The sequence below is a fragment of the Hyperoodon ampullatus genome (assembly GCF_949752795.1).
Source record: "Hyperoodon ampullatus genome assembly, chromosome: 9".
Taxonomy (NCBI): Eukaryota; Metazoa; Chordata; class Mammalia; order Artiodactyla; family Ziphiidae; genus Hyperoodon; species Hyperoodon ampullatus.
This window is the reverse complement of record NC_136922.1, coordinates 50658926-50679611: the sequence shown is the minus strand read 5'-3', so window position 1 is coordinate 50679611 and position 20686 is coordinate 50658926. Positions and strand designations below refer to the sequence as shown.

Genomic DNA, 20686 nt, shown 5'->3' with positions numbered 1-20686 from the left:
AAAGTAGATGCTGAAATGGAATTGCAAGTGCAAAGGTTTATTGGGGCCAAAGCTGTGAAAGATAAGAGGGGATGGAAGCAGGATTGAGCGAGGAAAATCTTCAACCCATGATGGCGATCTGACACCTCTGAAAGGAAAGGGGGTGGAGGGGAAGCTGGAGTGAGCAAAGAGGTCATCCGACCACAGTGCACATCTGACAGTCACAGCCAACCCAACAGAAAGGTCCAGAGAAAAGATTTCCCATCAGAGGAGTGCCAGACCCTAGGACTCAGACCATGCTCAGTCATGGCTGAAGGGTGCCTGCCCAGGAAGTTTCTCTGTTCAGAGGCCAAAGGCAGATCCTGAAAGTGCTAAGGACTGGAAGCTGACAGTTAACTGCTCTCCTTGCAGCTGAATGGCAAATTCTTTCCTGAAAGAAGATCTAAGCAGCACGCTGCCATGGTTGTCACAGTTTAAAAAAATATAAACACCAATATGAAAACTACAGGATAAATTACCTAAGATGAACTGCAGCCTATTAATGGAATGTAAAGTGAGATGATCTAGCCACAGAAACCCTTGCAGCCCATGTACAACCTTTTAAAACTTCAGATTTATTAATAACATAGTACGGTTTCAATAAAAACGTAAGTAATATTACATTTTAGTTTTGTGAAATGTGAATAAAATACCATCCCTACCTTTCTCTGTCCATTAGATTCTGGCAAACACTCAAGTTTATGCACCCTACTCTTTTGCTGGCCATTGGAGGAATAACTGTAACACAAAATGTAGCTGATCCACGAGTGTTCAGGTGACATACCAAGGACCAGATTTCTCATCAACTTTCACGGCGTCAATGACTATGTATACCCAGATGACTTACCAGTCATATCACCAGCCCAGACCTCTACTTTGAGCTTCAAATTCATGTATCCAACAGCCTATGTCTCTCGGTTTTCTCAAGGGCACTTCAAGTTCACCTTATGTACAACTGAACTCATACTGTTTTCCTCAATCCTGGTTCTTATCCAGTATCTCTTATAACAATGGACAGCACTACCATTTGACACAGCCCCATCAGAATTAGCCCCTTTCTTTTCCTTAACACCATTTCCAAAGTATCCAATGTACCAACAACTGCTGTTTTTCACCTCCTAAATAGCTCTTTTGTTTGTTTGTTTTTATTTCCAATTCTCTCCGAGGTGGGTCAAAAAGGATCTTGCTGTGATTTATGTCATGGAGTGTTCTGCCTATGTTTCTGAATAGCTCTTGAATCTCTCCATTTCTCTCCATCTCTTCTACCACCAAAGTTATTTCTCCAGTTATATCTACAATAGTCTCCTAGCTGGTCTATCCACTCACACTCTGCCCACCTCCTCTGTCTCTTCTCTGTATTACAGCTGGATTGATTGTATAAAAATGCAAAGTATGACCACATCACCATCCTTCGTTCTTAAAATGCTTTTGCCTTTAAAGTCATGCATGGTTGTTTGGTCCTACCTGTTATCTTGGGTCTCACTTTCCCAACACCTCCTCCCTATACTCCATACTCTGGCTGCACTGAACTTTCCGGTAAACTTCTACACTCATCAGGAACTCTTCTCCCCAAAGGACTTAGCAATGCTCTTCTCTCTGCCTCAAATACTCTTTTTTACTCCACTTCATCTTATCAATTTCTACTCATCCTTTTGCTAGCAGAGCAAACTTCCTTAGGAAATCTTTTGTGACCCTGATGACCAGGTCACATCCCCCTGTGATAAGCTTTTATAGCACCAATGACTTTCCCTCATAGTATTTATCACAGTTGCAATTTGACATTTATTTGTATGACAACTCGATGAATGTCTGTCTTTCCTACTAGAGTGTAAACTGCATGAAGGCAGAGCCTGTGTTTCGTTTGGTCCACCACAGTGTCCTCAGAACATGACTTGACTCATATTAACATATTGGGTGTAAAATAGATAAGCAGCTAGAAGAGTGTCCCATAAGAAATTCCAAAATGCACATTTGTGAGGCTGCTCCATCTTAGAATGGTTTGCTTGAAAGTTTTGATCCATCCCCTCAATTGGGTATAGTCAGGACATGGGAAGCAAGAGCTCAAATCTTGGACCACTGATCCCAGAGGTCACACACCCCACCTACATGCTATATCTGTACTCAGAGGCTCCAGCCTTGATGTTGTTTTCTACTTAATTATTCTCTAAGTACTCTCTTAGCCTCAAATTTAGCCTTAACATTTTTACCTAATGCTCTCTTCTATCATCGGTGTAGACCTACGGACGTGAACTTCCCCAGAGAGAGGTCATCATTTATTGAGTGGCCATGGAAAAAAGAAAAGTCACAAACTTTTAGGGGATATTTGAAATCTAAAGCTGAGGTTTCATGAGTTCCTGAAAGTGCAGACAACCATTGCAACTGTTTTTTTTAGGGCAACAGCTTACTGAAAAAAGGTGTTCTAATTTAAGTTCACCATTGGGACCCCAAACTCACCATGTACTCATTTGCCCTCTATGAGGGTGCTTAGTTGGGACAGAAATCCTCAGCATGGGGCAGAATCCCCACATTTTTTTACCCATAAAGTTAAGGGCTATTAAGGTAGCAACAACCACTGGGAAAGCTATTTGGACCTTCTTCCCTATCGAAGTATTAAGTCAGAGGCAAAATCACTGGTTTAGAGGGAACTGCAGAGATTAAGGCAATTATCAAAGATTTGTGAGATGCTGGCCAATGATTCTTATCCCCATTCAGTTCCTCAATATGGTCAGTGTGAAAACTGATGCTAACTCCAACTGCATTTTCCAATCCCCACAGTAGTTTCTTTCCTAGAACAGATGAATAAAGTTCCTGACTCCTGATCTGCAGTTCCTGATTTGTGGATTCTGTATTACTTTGTTCCTGCTCATTTGGACTACCAGTAGTAGTCTGATTTCACCTGGCAGGAGCAACAGTTTGTTAACTCTCCGCCTTGTGTGGAGAGTCTAGTCTAGTCGCTGGGAGTTGTGGCAACATTTCCTTTCTCCTGGCACATGGCCCTGACCCAATACTTCTACAACCTCAAGCTGATCAATCCAGGAGAAGAGCAAGTGGCAATACCCTAGCTGTCTTGGAAAGGAATATGAGGTAAATCTTAAAAAAATCAAAGATCCCACATCCTCTGTTAAGTCCCAGGAAGGTGTGGCTGGGAGGGGGAGTTTCAATGACAGGGACATGGTAGACTATTTCCCCTAAGGGGAAGACAAGTTGTACACAACACTAACAGGGAACCTTCTTGGATTCTGGAATCAGATCTAGATAGCATTTGTGTATCCTCTGACCAATTCATAGGTAACACAGAAATCTGCCCAGATCAGATTAAGAGAAGGTTTTCTAGTCTGCAACAAAAGCGGCCTGCTCGTTGGCCTGATGACCACATTGATCCGGTAGTATCCAAGATGCATGAAGCATGTATACCAACATGGTATAAGGAAACTCTGCTAAGCCTTGAAAGTAGTGTTACCACAGGGAAGCCTGGGGTTTTGGAGCTCATTCATGTCACCATCAGCAGGTAACTATTCTCTTTTTGAGTAACAACTCCTGGCGTGCTTCTAAAACCAAATATCTGATTATAGAGTCAGGTTAAGTATGCAGTCTGGGCTGCCCTGCATGAACTGGGGATCATCAGATCCACAATCCAAAGGGCCACGTTTACCCTAAAACACTCCAACAAGCGGTATATAAAAGAACAAGCTTTACAGGCCACAAGGATAAAAGTATTAAGTAAATGGGTAGCCCACTTGGAACACAGAAGCACAGACATTTCATACATTATAGGAAGTGCTTAATAAAAATCTCATTAAATAAAGAATGAACACGTGAACCTGTTCCTAGCAATGAAAGGTTCCTACTACACAGGAGGCAATCAAATACTTTCTGAAGTAAATTTTGCCAGACTTTAGGCTTCATTAATAATATTTATTTTAAAGATCACTTTTTATTGTAACAAATATAAAGTCATCAATGTTTTACAAATTGTCAAAAATGCCTTAAGTACCAAAAAAAATACATTAGTAAAATGAATGTTATATTGTATTATTTGGTATATACTTGATACTGTCAACATGCATACCATATGTCAGAAAAGCTCATGCATTATTGGAAGAGAGAAAAAATAAGATATAAGTGCTATATTGTCTGATTACAAATTCATTGCTTCGGTTAGCTTTCTTTCTTCAGGGATACCATTTACCTGCAATGTGTAAGAATGAATATGGGCATGAGTTAAGCATGGACACTTTTAGATTTGGAGCAAAATGAATTACTGCAAGGCATAATTTTCTATCCTCTTAACATAATTTAAAATAATTATGTTGCATTATTTCTCTGCATTTGGTTTTCAAAAAAAAGGAAATTCTAAATTAGTCCTCTCCTTCTTGGGTCAAAGCTACAATGTTCTGTATTTCTCAAAAGGCACGGCCTGAAAATTCCTCCCACAATAAACAAAAAGAATTAGTTTGACTGCAGGACGTATGACTGTACCTTTTAATCGTGGCTTTTTAGAAAATATCATGTGGTTTGGAAGGGCAGAGAAAATGAGAAAGCCTAAAGTGGCATCAAAACTAATGGCTTGGGCCTGGTCCAAACGGTAGTGCTATTGTCAGCTCTTAACTGCTCTATTATCTCAGCTAGTGCTTAAGTCCAGGATTACAACCCCAGCAGCTAGTTCATTTCTTAAACTTCTGATGATCTTTTAAAAGAAAACAACTAACTAAAGAAAACAAACTTCAAAATATACCCTCCCTTGACAAATTCCATACAGCAAGCTGCAAACAAAATAACTTGATATCCATGGGACAAACCCTGTGCTTAAATTACCTTCATAAAGAAAACTGTGACATTAGCATAGTGCTTTGAGGTACTTGGAAAAAACAAAAATCCTGCACAAATGTCGTTGCCTCTTTGCGATACCAGGATAACCAGGATAGAGGGACAACAAAGCTGTTGTGCACATGAAAATACATACATAGCACTGAATCCATGCATGTGCAGACAGAATGGAATAACTTATAAATTGAGAAACAAACTTCATTTTTTCATTCACATGAACAGAATGGGAATAAGGAATGTAACCTGCCCATTTAGCTCTTCTCTTCAGGAGGTACGACTATTTGGTGTTACATTTATCAGAGGCAGAAACACAAAAATCTAATATCATAATTATAAAAGATGCCAGGCTGGTCTCTCTCCCTTTAGCACTTAGGTACTTTGGGGACTCATCAAAAACAAGAACAAGAAGAAAACAACCAAGAAGATATGGTGTACTTTAGTCAATAATACAGAAAATTACAGAAAAATATAAGAAAACAAGAAGGTAATAGGCTATAAGTGTTAACTAAAAAGGAGATGAAAGCTTTCCTGACTCAAGCAAAATGCTCGTTCCCCAAAACCTGTCTTAGAAAAATAACTTAGAAAATTATGTTGAACAACCTAAAATCCCCCTAGGGAAATTTTTTGGCTCTTATACCATTTGCTCGGGCATAAATTGTCTTTGTATTTGGAAACGGTGCCTATTACTAAAATGTAGCAAGCTAACAAGTCTACTTGCTAAAAATTTATACAACTATTAGGTAAATCTCCCTAACATCATCTACTTAGGTTTCCTTATTTCTCCCAATGGGAGTGGGGGAGAAGTAAAACCTAGATTTTTTAAGTATTCGAAAGAACTATTTACTATTTTTCTAGATATTGTCTTCCTTCATTCCTTGCCTGAAATAATTAAGAATCAGAGGTAAGGCATCTTAGGAGAGATGGAAGTCTGAGGTTAATGAGGAAGAAGTTCTAGCATTTCCATTGAAGAAACATTCTTTTAAAATTTTACCTCTTTAAAAAAAAAGTCATGAAATCAGTGGTAGTAGGGAATCATTTATTTCTTTTCTCTTTAGACAACACATATTTACAGCAGTTTGTTCCTTCATTAATCTCCTGAATGGTCACACAGTAGCACCACTGCATTAATATACTGAACAGTCTTGTTGAAACATGTTAGCATTTAATTAAAACAAGCAATCAAAATTGTGGGGGAAATTCTTATAAACATTATTTCATAATTAAAATCTGATGAACAACTTCATTATACTTGCCTCAAATCTTTGAAAAGTTGTCAAACGAAAATCTCCTTAAATTCCCGAAAGCAGTAATAGAGAAGATAATTTTTTGAATGAAAACAAGCAATACTTTTCTATATGTGCCTAAAGTTTTTATGAGACTTACTTAATAGCTTCCCTACCACAATACCACTATTCATACTCAGAATTCCACATCCAACTTACATTTTTAAAACTTCTCTGGCTTTTCCAAAAGAGCTACAAAGGCATTACTGGTTGCTCAGCAATTAGAACTAGGAATCAACCACTAATTAGAAAACAATCATGAATACGTTATCTACTTGGTACAGAGATGAATGAAATAATTGGCTGTGGAAATTTTTTAGGGACACTTGAAAGAAATAAACTTAAAGAAAGCAAGTCTTAGGGAAATAGAATAGTCCAGGGAGAATTGCCCGCCATCTTGTTGTCACTGGTCATGTTATAAGAGCTTTTTAAACGGCATTAAAACCAGACCAACCATTTCTCATTTATCCCCCTGAAGCCTCAGTGATTAGTCACAATGGTTTCCTTTTGTAAGAGCCAGTTTCAAGCTGCTCACTTACTGAGACAAATCCTGGAAGCATCCAAGCTAAGAATCTTTCATACCAAGGGGAAGAATAGGGAGCTTCACTGAAGGAAGGGGATTTTATTCAGTCTTCCTTAATTAGACAGGACCTCCATGGATGCTTTTGCTGTAAGATCATTTACCCTGTGTTTATCACTCTTACGCCAATCTACGCAATGATCTAAGCTATTATTCAGAGGTTCTAACTCTGATTAAGGAATGACACAACTGTTTTGCCTCACTTGGTGAAGCTAAAGCTTCATAAATTATCTAGTAGTATAATTATCTTTTGATCTATTAGCTTCGTTCATAAACATGAACTTATTACTTTTCATACTCACCTGTAGTCTGCTGTTGGGGAATCTGAGTCTGATGTGGCAAGTTCCTAGAAATGATTAACATCTTTTAGTAAAACCGTATTTGTCCACACACATGTTAGCAGAGAGCAGACACATTAGAATGAAAAACTTTATGGCTGGAAGGACCCCAGAAATCATCTAATCCAGCACAAACACAGCCCCCCACCTCTCATAAGTTTACGGATGCGGAAACTGAGGTCTGAGGAAGATGAATAATAACAATATTTGATAATATTCATGGAGTTTCTACTACATGTTATACTCTAGCTCACAACGACATAGGAGGTAGGTATTATTTTTCTCAATTTACAGATGAGGAAATAGGCTTGGAAGTCCAAGGCTACGTAGCCAGGAAGTGGTGGATAAAGATGAGAACATAGGACTCCAGGGCTTGTGTCTGTAACCTGTACACTTTCAGATCCAGGTCTAGAACACATATACACACTCACAGAACAACATATATTACCATCTTCATTCACTGTGCCAAACCTGTGCTCCTCCATCCAAATCCCAGGGAATGCCACTGGCTATCCACCCAACTGCACCAGTCAAAATATGGAAGTCATCATTGACTCTTCCCTCTCGTTCAGTTTCTACAATGAATCCCTTGGGAACCCTTCATGAGTCTCCTCAATCTCCTTTGAATCTGTTTGCGTCTTCCCCATCTCCACTGCTACCTTGGTTGAAGCCATCATCATTTCTCATTTGGAAATCTGCAACTGATCTGAATTATTTCCTCATTCCCATTCTTGCTCCCTTATAATCCACTGTGCACATTGCTGTCAGATGATCTTCTGAGACACAAATCTGATTATGTCATTCAAATGAACACATTTCATTATTTCCTTATACCTACTGCAAATTAAGTTTCAAGTTTCTTAGTGTGATCTGGAAGGCCATCAATGTATCTAGTTCCTACCTGGAACCCTTCCTGAACTTCCTGAAACAGAATCACCGCCACCATGGCCACTATCATCTCTTGCCCCCAACCAGCTCCCGTTTATCCTTGCAAACTCAACCCAAAATTTGTTACAGTGGACTCATATTACTCCTATAATTTAAAAATATCCCACAAGGAACGTTAATTAAAATATTTAACTTATTGGGCTTCCCTGGTGGTGCAGTGGTTGAGAGTCCGCCTGCCAAAGCAGGGGACGTGGGTTCGTGCCCCGGTCCAGGAAAATCCCACGTGCCGCGGAGCGGCTGGGCCCGTGAGCCATGGCCGCTGAGCCTGCGTGTCCGGAGCCTGTGCTCCGCAACGGGAGAGGCCACAACAGTGAGAGGCCTGCGTATCGCAGAAAAAAAAAAATTTAACTTATTATTTTTAATTTAAAAAGTAACATCTCAAGTACCACCTCTTCTATGCCTCCTCACTCTCTAAGCATCCCTTCCCCAACTAGGTTACCACGGAGCAGGCTTCCATACACAAGCTGACTGTCATTGTATTTCTCCTCACATAATGTTTAACTGCCCCAAAGTGCCTTAACAGTAAGAACCTTCCTATTTAGTTTAGTATCCCTAGCAGTAAGCATGCAATAAATTATGTTTGGACAAATACATGCAAAAATGAAGATACTTACAAAGATTCACATAATACACATGTTTATTAACACTCATATTTACCCATGCATTTTCAGATTTTGATATGAAAATTAGTTTACAAAAATATACAATTTAGATTCTGTGTGGAAGAAATTCTAGGAGTCAGCCCCTTGCAACAGAGTAGGGCTTGATCCAAGCCAGGGATTTTCAAGGTTTTTTGTTTCTCTTCAGCAATGGAATTCCTTTTAATTGAAATCCTAAGCAGAACTCTTGATGTACAAAAGAGATAAATGTGAGGTTGCCTGGGTTGAAACAAGGGAGCCAGGAATCCCGCCTGCTTTGTCTCCTTTGCCTCACAAGCTGGCCCCTAAGGCATTGGTAAGAAACCTCCAAGAAGCAAAGTTTGAAAAGCGTTGATCTGAATCATTTCAGCCAGGCAAATATTATGCTCCTAATACAATGATCTAAACTCGAAAACAGTACATACTAAATACTGTTCAAACTTAAACTAATCCATAGGAATGTTAATGACTTCAAGTGATATTTTTTTTTTAAGTTTCAGTTCCTTTTAAAATATATGGTTAAGGAAATAAAATCAATTCTAATTCAATTTGAGGAAGTTACTTAATAATTCATCTCAATAATTACATTCTTTTTTTTGCTATCCCCTATCAACCCTACTTATCCTTGTGTGGTCTCCAAGAGTACTTTCTTTGGTTTGTTTATTCTTTCAGTATTTCACACAATGTATTTATAGTGCTTTCGATCATGAAAGTAAAAAGATTAATTTACAAACCACAGAAAGGAAATTAAGTTACAGATTTAAAGATGGGTAAACAAACATCTTTACTACCAAAGTCAAAATACAATTTCATGGACATTTGGGAGGGGGATATGAGTTTTCTTTTAACTTCTCAGGTACAACTACTTTGGGTCTATTCTACATTAGAAATGAATACAGCACACCTTGCGTACACACACACACACACACACACACACACACACACACACACACACGCGCGTCCTCATTTCCTATCATCTCTAGCCGTACCCGGCCTATTAATGGATTAAATCAATACATTTTGACAAAATAAAGATACCAAAGAGGACAAAGAAAGCCTTTCAAAAGCCCTAGGTCAGGATAACCAAATTCAAAATCAATCTGTGAATGAAGTAGCTGGACCCCTCTCTCTCACTGGCCAGCCCACCTGACCCTTCTGTGGAACACAGTTTTAAAACCACGGATCAAAGTCAATCTACACCCTGTCATTTCTTCTCTAGCCTTCTTTTTTTTTTTTTCCCCCCCTCTTTTGCTACAACTTTCTAAACAGCAATGGCCTTGGTTAGGTTTGAAGAGAAATGGTTAGTTCAGAAAGTGCCACACAAATGAGCAAGAAATTTGGAGAAGTATGAGCAACTGTGTGTATTACACTGGTTTAGGGATTTAAAAGTATCTGCAGTGAGTGTCCCAATTAAGTTTGTTAAGTCTGAACAATGTACATGTGCTCCTCACAACTTCAACTGAAACTCAGATGAGTTACATACAAGTACAATGTGTGCAACAAGGTGCTCAACAAAAAAATATGTGGAGATTCAACATCCCCAGAGTCTCCAAGGTGCGCACACATGACTGATTTTGTGGTTGACCAAACTTGTGGCTACAAGTAAGCCTGTGAGTGTTAATATACCTATGATGGGCATATTTGAAGTATGTATTCCATTTAAAGGTTGAAGGGAGGTATAACTCATAAGAGCGCTGCTTCAGGCAAACTAGAAAAATGCCCACAACTGACTTTGCTATAGTTGAGCAGAGAATGCAGTAAGAAAATGGAAACACTTCTATCTTTAGTGAAAGCAGGCTGCTAAAGGCAATTAGACAGGAGAGTTGGGGTTGACTTCAAACAGAAGTCCTATAATCCTTCAAAGAAAGGACCTTTATAAAGTCATCAAACTATTTAGAATAATTAAGTTATTAGTGGACTGGTGGAAAGATTATTATGCGTAAACTGAATTATGTAGAAAAAAGATTTACAAAAACTGTAATTCTCTAAATTATTAGCATTAATTTTTTTCTATTTTTACTACCATTAACTACAGGGATTTAAATAGAAAATTATGTAAATTAGCTATTGCACAAACTCTATCCTTTAAGAAAGCAAAGGTAATAATTTGCAAATTAATAAATAAGTGATTTGGGGGAGTACACAATTATTTATTATTTGTGCAACCATTTTAAAGTAATTTGACATTCTTGGATATCCTGTAGAGTAATTCTATGAGTAAGGTTGATGATTATCAACTCATTATTTTCCTACTGCTTGAAGACTCAAAAGCAAAGAAAGGTTGAGTGATTTGTATAAAGCCACAGAATCCATGCCAGAGTTGAAAACAAATGACATTAGCTTACTTATGTGGAACACAAAACACTTCTTTTGAATTAGTATGGATTCATTTAACAATAAGAAATAGTAATATCTTTTTGGAACTTCTCAATTATTAGCAAAATTGACATTACCCAAACCTTGAATTTTCTACAAAATTTTTTCTACAAAAATGCTGATTTGGACCCTATGACTACTTTTACTAAGGAACCAGGCCATTATTTTGCTCAAAGAAGGAAGGACACAAAGAAGTTGGAAACATCACCACAATTTTAAATTTCAAGATCTAATTTTAATTAAAATCAATGTAGAATATACATGGAATATAAAGAAGAAAGGAGAAATTCACTTATTTTAGGTTTTTTTTCCTACTTTTATAAAGCTGAAAGCAAGCCTACCACAGCTTTAAACTGAAGAAGTCCAAATCTCTAGAACCAAAATCCATCAGAGAGATACTATATCTATCACTTTTAGTGTATAACTCGCTGAACTTTTTTAAAACGTCAATGGCTCTGAAATATCCTTGGCTGCTCGACACTTCTTGTCAACAGGAAATCATTATCTTGATCCCCGGAAACAGTCTCTTCAACTGATACTAACTTTCATTGAGACCTAATTTTTTATTTATGGAATTTTACCATGAAGCTGGTTCTCACTACTACCCAAGGGAAGACAAATGGAAAAATACTTTAGATAAAAGCTAAAATGATTAGTTACTAAATATCTATAATTAGAAGACTTAACTCTACTTTTATACTTGTTAATTTGTAAAAGATTAAACACAACCTACTTCCTGTCTTGAGGGAGACCCAATCACCCTGGATTAAGTGTTATGTTTAGTATAATGAACAAGGAAAATTTTTGTATAGCCAATTAAAATCTTCCTAGAAAATGTTTGGGTACTTTCCCCTATTATTCCTTATATAAATTCCTCATCGACGATGCCTCCCACTCAGGAAAGATCAATTGATACTGATGTTGGGATTAAAAAAAAGAATAATGAAGAGGCAGATCTACCCCCTAAAAGACCACATAATACACTACAAATTAAAGAATAAATTATTTTTTAGAAAATTGAATATTTGGGATCCTCCAGTCAATACTTCACATGAAATCGCAAAATGAGCACAGTTTCCAGTTTTTATCACAGCACAGTTTTTATCTTTTCAAGGTTTACCGTTTCTCTGGCCCATTCAGATATCATTTTCTAATCAGCACTAATCTCTCACTTCTCCACACCATCCTCCTCGGCAGTTTAAGGAAGTGTGAAAATCTAGAGGCACAAAGCCCAACACTCTGGACTGTCCCCTTTCACATTTTCTTTTGCACAGACCCCTCAGGGGGAATTAGGAGAAACTGTTCCCCCTTTAAAACTTCCCCCCCTCCCTCCACAACAGAAATACTAGAAATACTGAATCCTAAAACGTAGGTTCTTTAAGTATTTGAAGCTGGGATTCCCAGTGTTTTTTTTCCTGCTCCACCATAATACATACGTCCACCAGCTTCCAAACACCCAGAAGTAGGGCCCTGGGATCTGTATTGCAAAAGCCTCACAGGGGAGTGTAACGTGCAACTTGGTTTGGGAATAACCAGGCTAGACTACTATCTCTCAACATTTCTTTTAGGACCTAAAATTCTATGCCATGGAATTTGACTTTCTTAATTTAAATCATTACAAAAGCTTATCTTTGAAGTATATCAGTCAAATCTGTATTATATTTTTGATGTTACATCTTTGGTCAAAAACGTAACCTCTGGGCTTCCCTAGTGGCGCAGTGGTTAAGAGTCCGTCTGCCGATGCAGGGGACACGAGTTCGTGCCCCGGTCCGGGAAGATCCCACATGCCGCGGAGCGGCTGGGCCCGTGAGCCATGGCCGCTGAGCCTGTGCGTCCGGAGCCTGTGCTCCGCAACGGGAGGCCACAACAGTGAGAGGCCCGCATACCAAAAAAAAAAAAAAAAAAAAAAACAACGTAACCTCTAATCACAACAATGATTCTTCGGGCAAAGCAAATTTACTTTTAAGAATTACTTTAGAATGTGATTTCTAGCAATGAATTGTAATAAGTCAGGGGACTGCCTATAGAGGCAAAAATTCTTCTTCTTATTAACGGTAACACGTATTCACTTAGCTACAAAGATAACAGATTAAGTACAGATGCAGACAGCCTGACTATACTATGGGATGGGGGACACTCTACAGAAGACATGGCTAGTGCTTCTCAAGACTGTCAAGGTCATGGGAAGCAAGGACGGTCTAAGAAACTGCCTAGAGCAGAAGAGACTAAAAAGATATGCCAATTATTGTGTCCTAGACAGCATCTTGGAGCAGAAGAAGGACATTGGGGGGGAAAACTAGTGAAATCTGAAAAAAAAAAAAAAATCTGAAGTCTGGTTGATAGTAAAGCACCAACGTTGGTTTCTTAGTTGTGACTAACTAAGGGACTGTACGATGTTAACGATGGGAGAAATGGGGTGGGGGAATCTCTGGGAACTCTGTATTATCTTTGTAACTTTTCTGTAGCTTGAAAATCATTCCAAAATTAAAAAATTTATGAGAGCTTCCCTGGTGGCGCAGTGGTTAAGAATCCACCTGCCAATGCAGGGGACACGGGTTCGAGCCCTGGTCCGGGAAGATCCCACATGCCGCGGAGCAACTAAGCCTGTGCGCCATAACTACTGAGCCTGCGCTCTAGAGCCCACGAGCCACAACTACTGAGCCCGTGTTCCACAACTACTGAAGCCCACGCACCTAGGGCTCATGCTCCACAACAAGAGAAGCCACCACAATGAGAAGCCCGTGCACCACAACGAAGAGCAGCCCCCGCTCGCTGCAACTAGAGAAAGCCCGTGCACAGCAACGAAGACCCAACGCAGCCAAAATTAAAAATAAATAAATTTATTTTTTAAAAAGTTTATGAAACAATAAATACGTTAGCAAAGATCAAAATTAATTTGCCTTATATTTTTATATTATGTGATAATTTTGAAAGTCTGTCTATATCGTCTCTCTAATCTGAAAAGTAGAAGGAACACTGTACAAAATGAAATCCTCCCTTTCTAGCAGGTGTCCCCTCTCCTGGGCCTGCTCCAGTTTCCCTTTCCACTAACTGTTCAATCACCTTGCCCATAACCTGAACCAGAAATCCTTCGAGGTCAATGACCACATTATCTATCCCTGACTTGATATCAAGATTGGTAAATAACCTAATCTCAGTTTTGACCTAATTTAGGTCTCTTATCCATATCTCGATTTTATCATCTGCAAATGATTAAACATTTTTTTACTGTCTAATTCAAGGTGCCAGTCTGGAGTCCTATGAAGCATTCTACCAAAAAGAAAAGATTATTGTGTAATGGATAAATAAGTGTGGCAGCCTCCCGTTACACAACTGTTACGAGTTCTATAGACCTCGCTGTTACGAGGTTCGCTATATCTCGTGGACTGACTTGTTTAAGAGACCCAGGGGCTTCCTGGTGGTGCAGTGGTTGAGAGTCCGCCTGCCGATGCAGGGGACATAGGTTTGTGCCTCGGTCTGGGAAGATCCCACATGCCGCGGAGCGGCTGGGCCCGTGAGCCATGGCCGCTGAGCCTGCGCATCTGGAGCCTGTGCTCCGCAACGGGAGAGGCCACAACAGTGAGAGGCCCACGTACCACCAAAAAAAAAAAAAAAAGGGACCCAGGCTTTTTTTCCTCCCTTAAAGTTTTACTGACTTAAAAACATTTTCAAGTTCCCCTATTCATTATAATGAATATTTCTCTCCTCTAAAATTTGATAGCATTGTTATTTTGTCAATAGAAGATTTCCCAAACTGTGTTCTTTAAATAGTTACCTCTTCCGACCTTTTCCATGCTTTTCACAAAGCATATCATCAACACACCAAAGGCTCTGAGAACTCTTGTAGTTTAAACAAAAAAAACCAAAATATCCTGTTTCTCAAATGTATTTGACCATTTCATTTTTGAAAATATATATCAACCTTTTTTTTTTTTTTTTTTGCGGTACGCGGGCCTCTCACCTTTGTGGCCTCTCCCATAGCAGAGCACAGGCTCCGGACGCGCAGGCTCAATAGCCATGGCTCACGGGCCCAGCCGCTCCGCGGCATGTGGGATCCTCACGGACCGGGGCACGAACCCGTGTCCCCTGCATCGGCAGGCGGACTCTCAACCACTGCGCCACCAGGGAAGCCCGAAAATATATATCAACCTTTGAAGAATAAATATCGACATTTCACTAGCATTCTTGGGTAAAGAACATAAGAAATGGAAGCCTTAAAGAATTCTTTAATTATTTTCATTTTGAAAATGAATGATAAGGCTGTTCATAATTTTCATCTAAAAAAAGACAGGAGAGATTGTTAAATTGTGAACTATTACAATATTCTTGAAATTTTCCTAATTTTTCTCATCAGTATCTAATAATCCTGGTAAAGTAGGTTTCATGATGACCCTCTAACCGTCAGAGGACATAGAACTCCATCAGTTCCATTCAGTACAACTCAATTTTGTGAGAGTTTAATATTTACATCCCTGATAGAATATTGTTTCCAAAACTCAAAATTTTAAATGTATGCAATTTTCCCTACTGCTAATGGAACTTGAATCAATTACACACAAACACACACACACATACATGCACACAAACACATACCTTGGTCTGTCCAACAGTAAGTACGTGTTGTTAGAGGACTTCAGGAAAATATTCATAATACTTTTAAGAGTCTCACTCTCTACCGAGCTAGCTGGGCGCTCTTTCACAAGCTAGATTGCCAAGCTATTTTGGACAAACTTATAGTCTGTCTATAATACTCTTATTAATTACTGTTTAATCTTCAGATTACCACATGCTCTTTACACGGTTGCAAAATAAGCATTTGCAATGGAAAAATGTACCCAATATGGTTCCCAAATAAATCTTTAATCAGTAAGAGGTTACTTTTATATCATATCCTAACGTTTGTGCATGTGTGTGTGTGTGTGTGTGTGTGTGTGTGTGTTGGGGTGAGAGGGCCAGATTTTTTTGTATATCCATTGTATTTACAAAAGTAAACTGAAAAGGAGGAGGATCTCAAAAGCAAACCGTGACTTCCTTGGGGAAACTGAATTTAACGCATTTTAACATATGGTTAGAAAAGAAAAGAACAGCCATGTTCTTAGAAATAAATGACACTTTTACCTACAATTCCCTTATACCAAAACCGAGCTTCTAGACATATAACATGGGTTCTCAAGAGCAACTGGCCAGTCTCCTCAACCAATCTCCTCCACACCTATCCCTTACAAAGGCCTCTTCCCAGGCTTTCTAACCATAGTCCTTCTAGCACTACAGAGAAGGTCTGTACTAATAAATTGTGTTTCTAGCCAAAATTGGAACTACTCATTTTGATATATAAGCAAATGACAAAAAACAAACAAGAAAACGCTGAAAACCCTGAGGCAAAAAATTTAGATTAAATAGATCTGTGGTGATAACATTAAAAACAATAGGTTAACAGAACCAAACAATTCTAATAGTTCTAAAAAATAACCCATTTGTTATGCTTTAGGACATGCCTTTCTTTTCACCATTAACTCATCTTTGAGCAAGCATATGTTAGTTTATTAGCAGTGCCAGTTTCTTAAATATTAAGGTGAATGTCATCTTGTTTGGATTAGTGAAGGAAAAAAAGCATTTCCTGAAAGTAATTCTATTTATTTGGATTAGCACCATGGGGTTGGGATCTACACTATCAGTATTTTGCTATTTTCTCCTCCAGTTATAAACAAATAAACAAATGCAACAACAATGAAGATGTCTGGTCTTGAAAGACATTAAGTAGATATATTCATGCATTAATAATTACGGTTCCAGGGGCTTCCCTGGTGGCGCAGTGGTCAAGAATCCGCCTGCCAATGCAAGGGACACGGATTCGAGCCCTGGTCCGGGAAGATCCCACATGCCGCGGAGCAACTAAGCCCATGCGCCACAACTACTGAGCCTGTGCTCTAGAGCCCGCGAGCCACATCTACTGAGCCCACACGCCACAACTACTGAAGCCCGCATGCCTAGAGCCCGTGCTCCGCAACAAGAGAAGCCACCGCAATAAGCCCGCACACCATAATGAAGAGTAGCCCCAGCTCGCCACAACTAGAGAAATGCCGCACGCAGCAACGAAGACCCAACGCAGCCAAAAAAATAAAAATAAAAATAATAATAGTAATTACGGTTCCAAGTGGATACTTACTGCTGTGTTTGCATCAATGGCATATTAGTGCTCTCATAATTGTCTGCGTGTAGAGGAGGTATGATTTCCCCAGTCACAGGGTGAAACACAGGAAGTGTTGACAGGGGCCATGCTATCTCTCTATTCTTGGACATGTCACGAAGTTCTTTGGTAGATTTCTGAATAGCACTATGATGGACCAGTTGGATGCTAGGTCAAAAAGAAATAAAACCACATATATTTAAAATCACATATTAGCCCCACAGGTCATCAGTTTGAAAAAGTTACGAAATCTTTTTTTCTTTTTAAAATAAGAAGACATTATTTAACTTTGGGCATTCTACAAGTTATTTCAGAAAAAGATACATTTCATATACTTTTAACATAACAAAACTGAAAATTGGAAACTAATTTTTAAATAAATGCATCTCTCATTAAAGTAAGCTATAAAGCATTGTGTTACTATTACAGCCCTAGGTAGCAAACTACTATTCTATTTAATTTCTACGATTAAGATAAAACTACCATAGCTTTTATATTGTTGCTTCTGATGGGGCATTTATAAATACTCACATAAGTTTCATTTTATGGTAGGTTATTACTGTAGATTCAGGAAAACGTGTATGAAAGGTCTTTTCATCTGTTCTCTGGTTTATAGAAATGCAGATTGGGAAATCACATAATATAAATGGCAAGTTAATATTCTGAATCTGAAATATTTTAGTTTTAATTTTTATCTATATAATCTTAGTTTTCACACACTTTTTATTTTTAGTCTCACCCCTCCTAAAATATCTCTATTTAGAAAGCAGCTTTCACGTTTATGAAATAAACTATGAAAGATGATGAATGGAAAAAAAAAAGCATGACACACATGTATGGAGCATGACAAGCAACTGAGAAATGAAAAAGAAATGATAAAGAAAATAACAGGAAGAAGACACTTACTCTGGTGTTTGCATGTTTCTCTTTTCCCTAGAAACAAAACAAAATTTATGAATTAAATAATAGCATTGATATTTGGAACATTAAGACTATATGCTCATGGATCTTGCACGAGGTGGAAATGCTGACACTGTTACTATTAAACACAACCAGGCAGCATTTGCCACCAGGTTTATGACGTTACTTGGATGAGTACACACACAGAGATGGAATACTGGTGAGAAATGCACAGAAAAAAATGAAAAAAAAAATGGAGATTAAGAATCAAGCTCTTGGAAATAAGTTCTATGACATAATGAAATCAGGCTACATGTAAAAATGGAAGAATTTGTTACTTGCTGCTTTATTAATTTTTTATCCTTTGTTTTGTTACCCTGACTTCCAGATAATCTCGGGAGATTATTTTAATTGACATAGATGTCCAGAAAGTACTAACTATTCATGAAGTGAAGACTCATTACTCAAATTATCATCTTATTTTCATTAATTTACTCTTAAGTTTTTATATATCTATATATACCTTTAAACATTTAGGTGGTATCACCCTGTTTGATAGCAGAACAATTTCAAGAAAAATTCTGACCATCATTTCTGATCAAACTGACTGAGACAATTTATTTATTTAAAGTGCAATTACCATGTCAATAGATTCCGCAGTCTCTGCTTACACAGGATGGCTTGTATAACCAAAATATCTAGCCTCAGTTATTCTTGGGACTGTTTTGCCTGCAAGAATTTACATCTAGCCTTAATAATTTTTGAATAAAGTAATTATAACCTCTAATTTAATTTACTAGACTCAAAACTATTTTACTTCATTTTAAAGGAATAAAGTACTGTAGTTTGACTTGAACACAATTTCAATCCATTTATAAAGTGTTTTATGCACTAAATGAAACTTGGCTTTTAATGGAATCTTATATGTTATCTTAGTAGCTCTATAATTTTTTATTAGTGCTTTAAAGTACTCACACTCCTTCCCGTCGGCAGCACATGATATAAGCAAGTATTAGAAAAAGGACCAATGCTACTGCCGAGGGCACAGCCAGTGTAATTAGGAAATCCGTGTAATAGTCTCTGCTTTTCAAAGAATCAGAAGGGGGTTTGTATTCTCCACCATCAGGTAAAATCCCTTCTCCACGAATCACTTCCTGATAGGTGGACACTTGCTTTGTTTTATCAACCTGACACAAAAGAAGACAATTACACATCAAATTAATAGTTGCAAACATTATGAGAGTTTAAGATCTAGACATATCAAGACAGTCTTTGACTAATTTCTAAAAAGCAATCTTTTCCAATTACTTTATCACCTTGAACTTGCAATTATTTATGGAAACTAGGAAGAAGTAATGCATAAAAGTAATAAATTAAAGGGTGTATATTGGCCTACTTTCTAGGTCCTTCCCACAACATATATACATACATAAATGTATACAAATATAACAAATATGTGTGCATGTGTAGGTGTGTGTGTGTACAGTTGTTGTTTTTCAGTTTACTTCCTCCAAAGCAGAAGTCCTTCACACCACTCTGTATATTTCTTGTTTCCTAGTGACAAATCTCTAGTGCAGATGTTACAAACTGTGAACTGGCTGACAACCAGTATATGAGTATGGTTTCTAAGGTTAGTAAAAGAGAAAAAAAAAAAAAAAGGGAGAGACAGACAATTTCTAAGTGACTACAACCTTGATCTTTCTGCCATCCAGCTGACAGAAGTAGTTTTTAGGAAAGATAGTTTAAGGAACAGGTAACCCATCCAATGCTACAGTTTCAATAAATTCTATTCCAGGCTCAAAAAATGTACAACACTTGGACTATATTAATTTACTTCCACAGTAATTGAACTGCTTTCACTATTTGCATAATTATGCATTTAATTGCATTTAATTATGCTAAGGTTTTTACTGAAGGCCACTACAAAAACAGCCATGTGAAACTTGTTACTACATTTGCTCGCCCCTTAAAAGAATGTTGGGGAGAATTATCTGTGGCATTTCTCAGTATCCTCTCCCATAAAACTCCACTGGAAGAATTTTGTTAATGATACGGTGCTAGTAAAAACTTTATCTTCTGCCAAGAAATTGATACTCTGCCTCCTTTAAGAATGAGAACCAAATAACAGATGAACTTCCTCATTTAATCTGGGACATTAGGAGGCTTATTGTCAAACTTGACCTTAGGCTTATGTTTTGGTAAAGTTTAGGTCCCGATTTTCCAGTTCTTTTATATTTTATATATTATGTTTATTGTCTGACCCTTTAATTTAAACCTCCTGAAATCTTCTGTGGTAAGATGTGACCTATAAATAAATACAAGTAAAAGGAAAAAATGAAAATTCCCAACCTTTCTCTTTATGAAGGCTTAACACAGAAATTAAAATCTTCAAAGCAGAAGTCATTTTTAAACCTTTAGAGATTAGATAATTTTCCTAAACATGAACACTGTACAGCACAAGCACAAATAAAATGGTGTTGTCAGGGCCCGCTGTCTACTGGCTCTGGTGAGAGGCATCTATTTAAGTTTTGATTGCAGCCACTCAGTCTTTTGCACCCTTGTATGGTTAGCATGATGACTGAAATATTGAG

At 38.0% G+C, this 20686-nt stretch overlaps 1 protein-coding gene across 4 annotated transcripts in view; it reads right to left on the bottom strand.

Annotated features, from left to right (window-relative positions):
* Positions 1–4156: 4156 nt before the first annotated feature.
* Positions 4157–20686, bottom strand: part of SGCE (sarcoglycan epsilon) — a gene marked incomplete at both ends in the record, with an annotated part of 68138 nt that continues 51608 nt past the window's right edge. For 2 of the 4 annotated variants that reach the window (XM_079711412.1, XM_079711414.1), the window contains 6 exons: positions 4157–4207; positions 6099–6133; positions 7011–7054; positions 17175–17363; positions 18102–18128; positions 19071–19282. In XM_079711412.1, coding sequence (XP_079567538.1) covers positions 4157–4207; positions 6099–6133; positions 7011–7054; positions 17175–17363; positions 18102–18128; positions 19071–19282 — 558 coding nt within the window. The remainder of the gene's footprint in view (positions 4208–6098; positions 6134–7010; positions 7055–17174; positions 17364–18101; positions 18129–19070; positions 19283–20686) is intronic. The other 2 variants (XM_079711413.1, XM_079711415.1) reach the window with 1 other exon arrangement.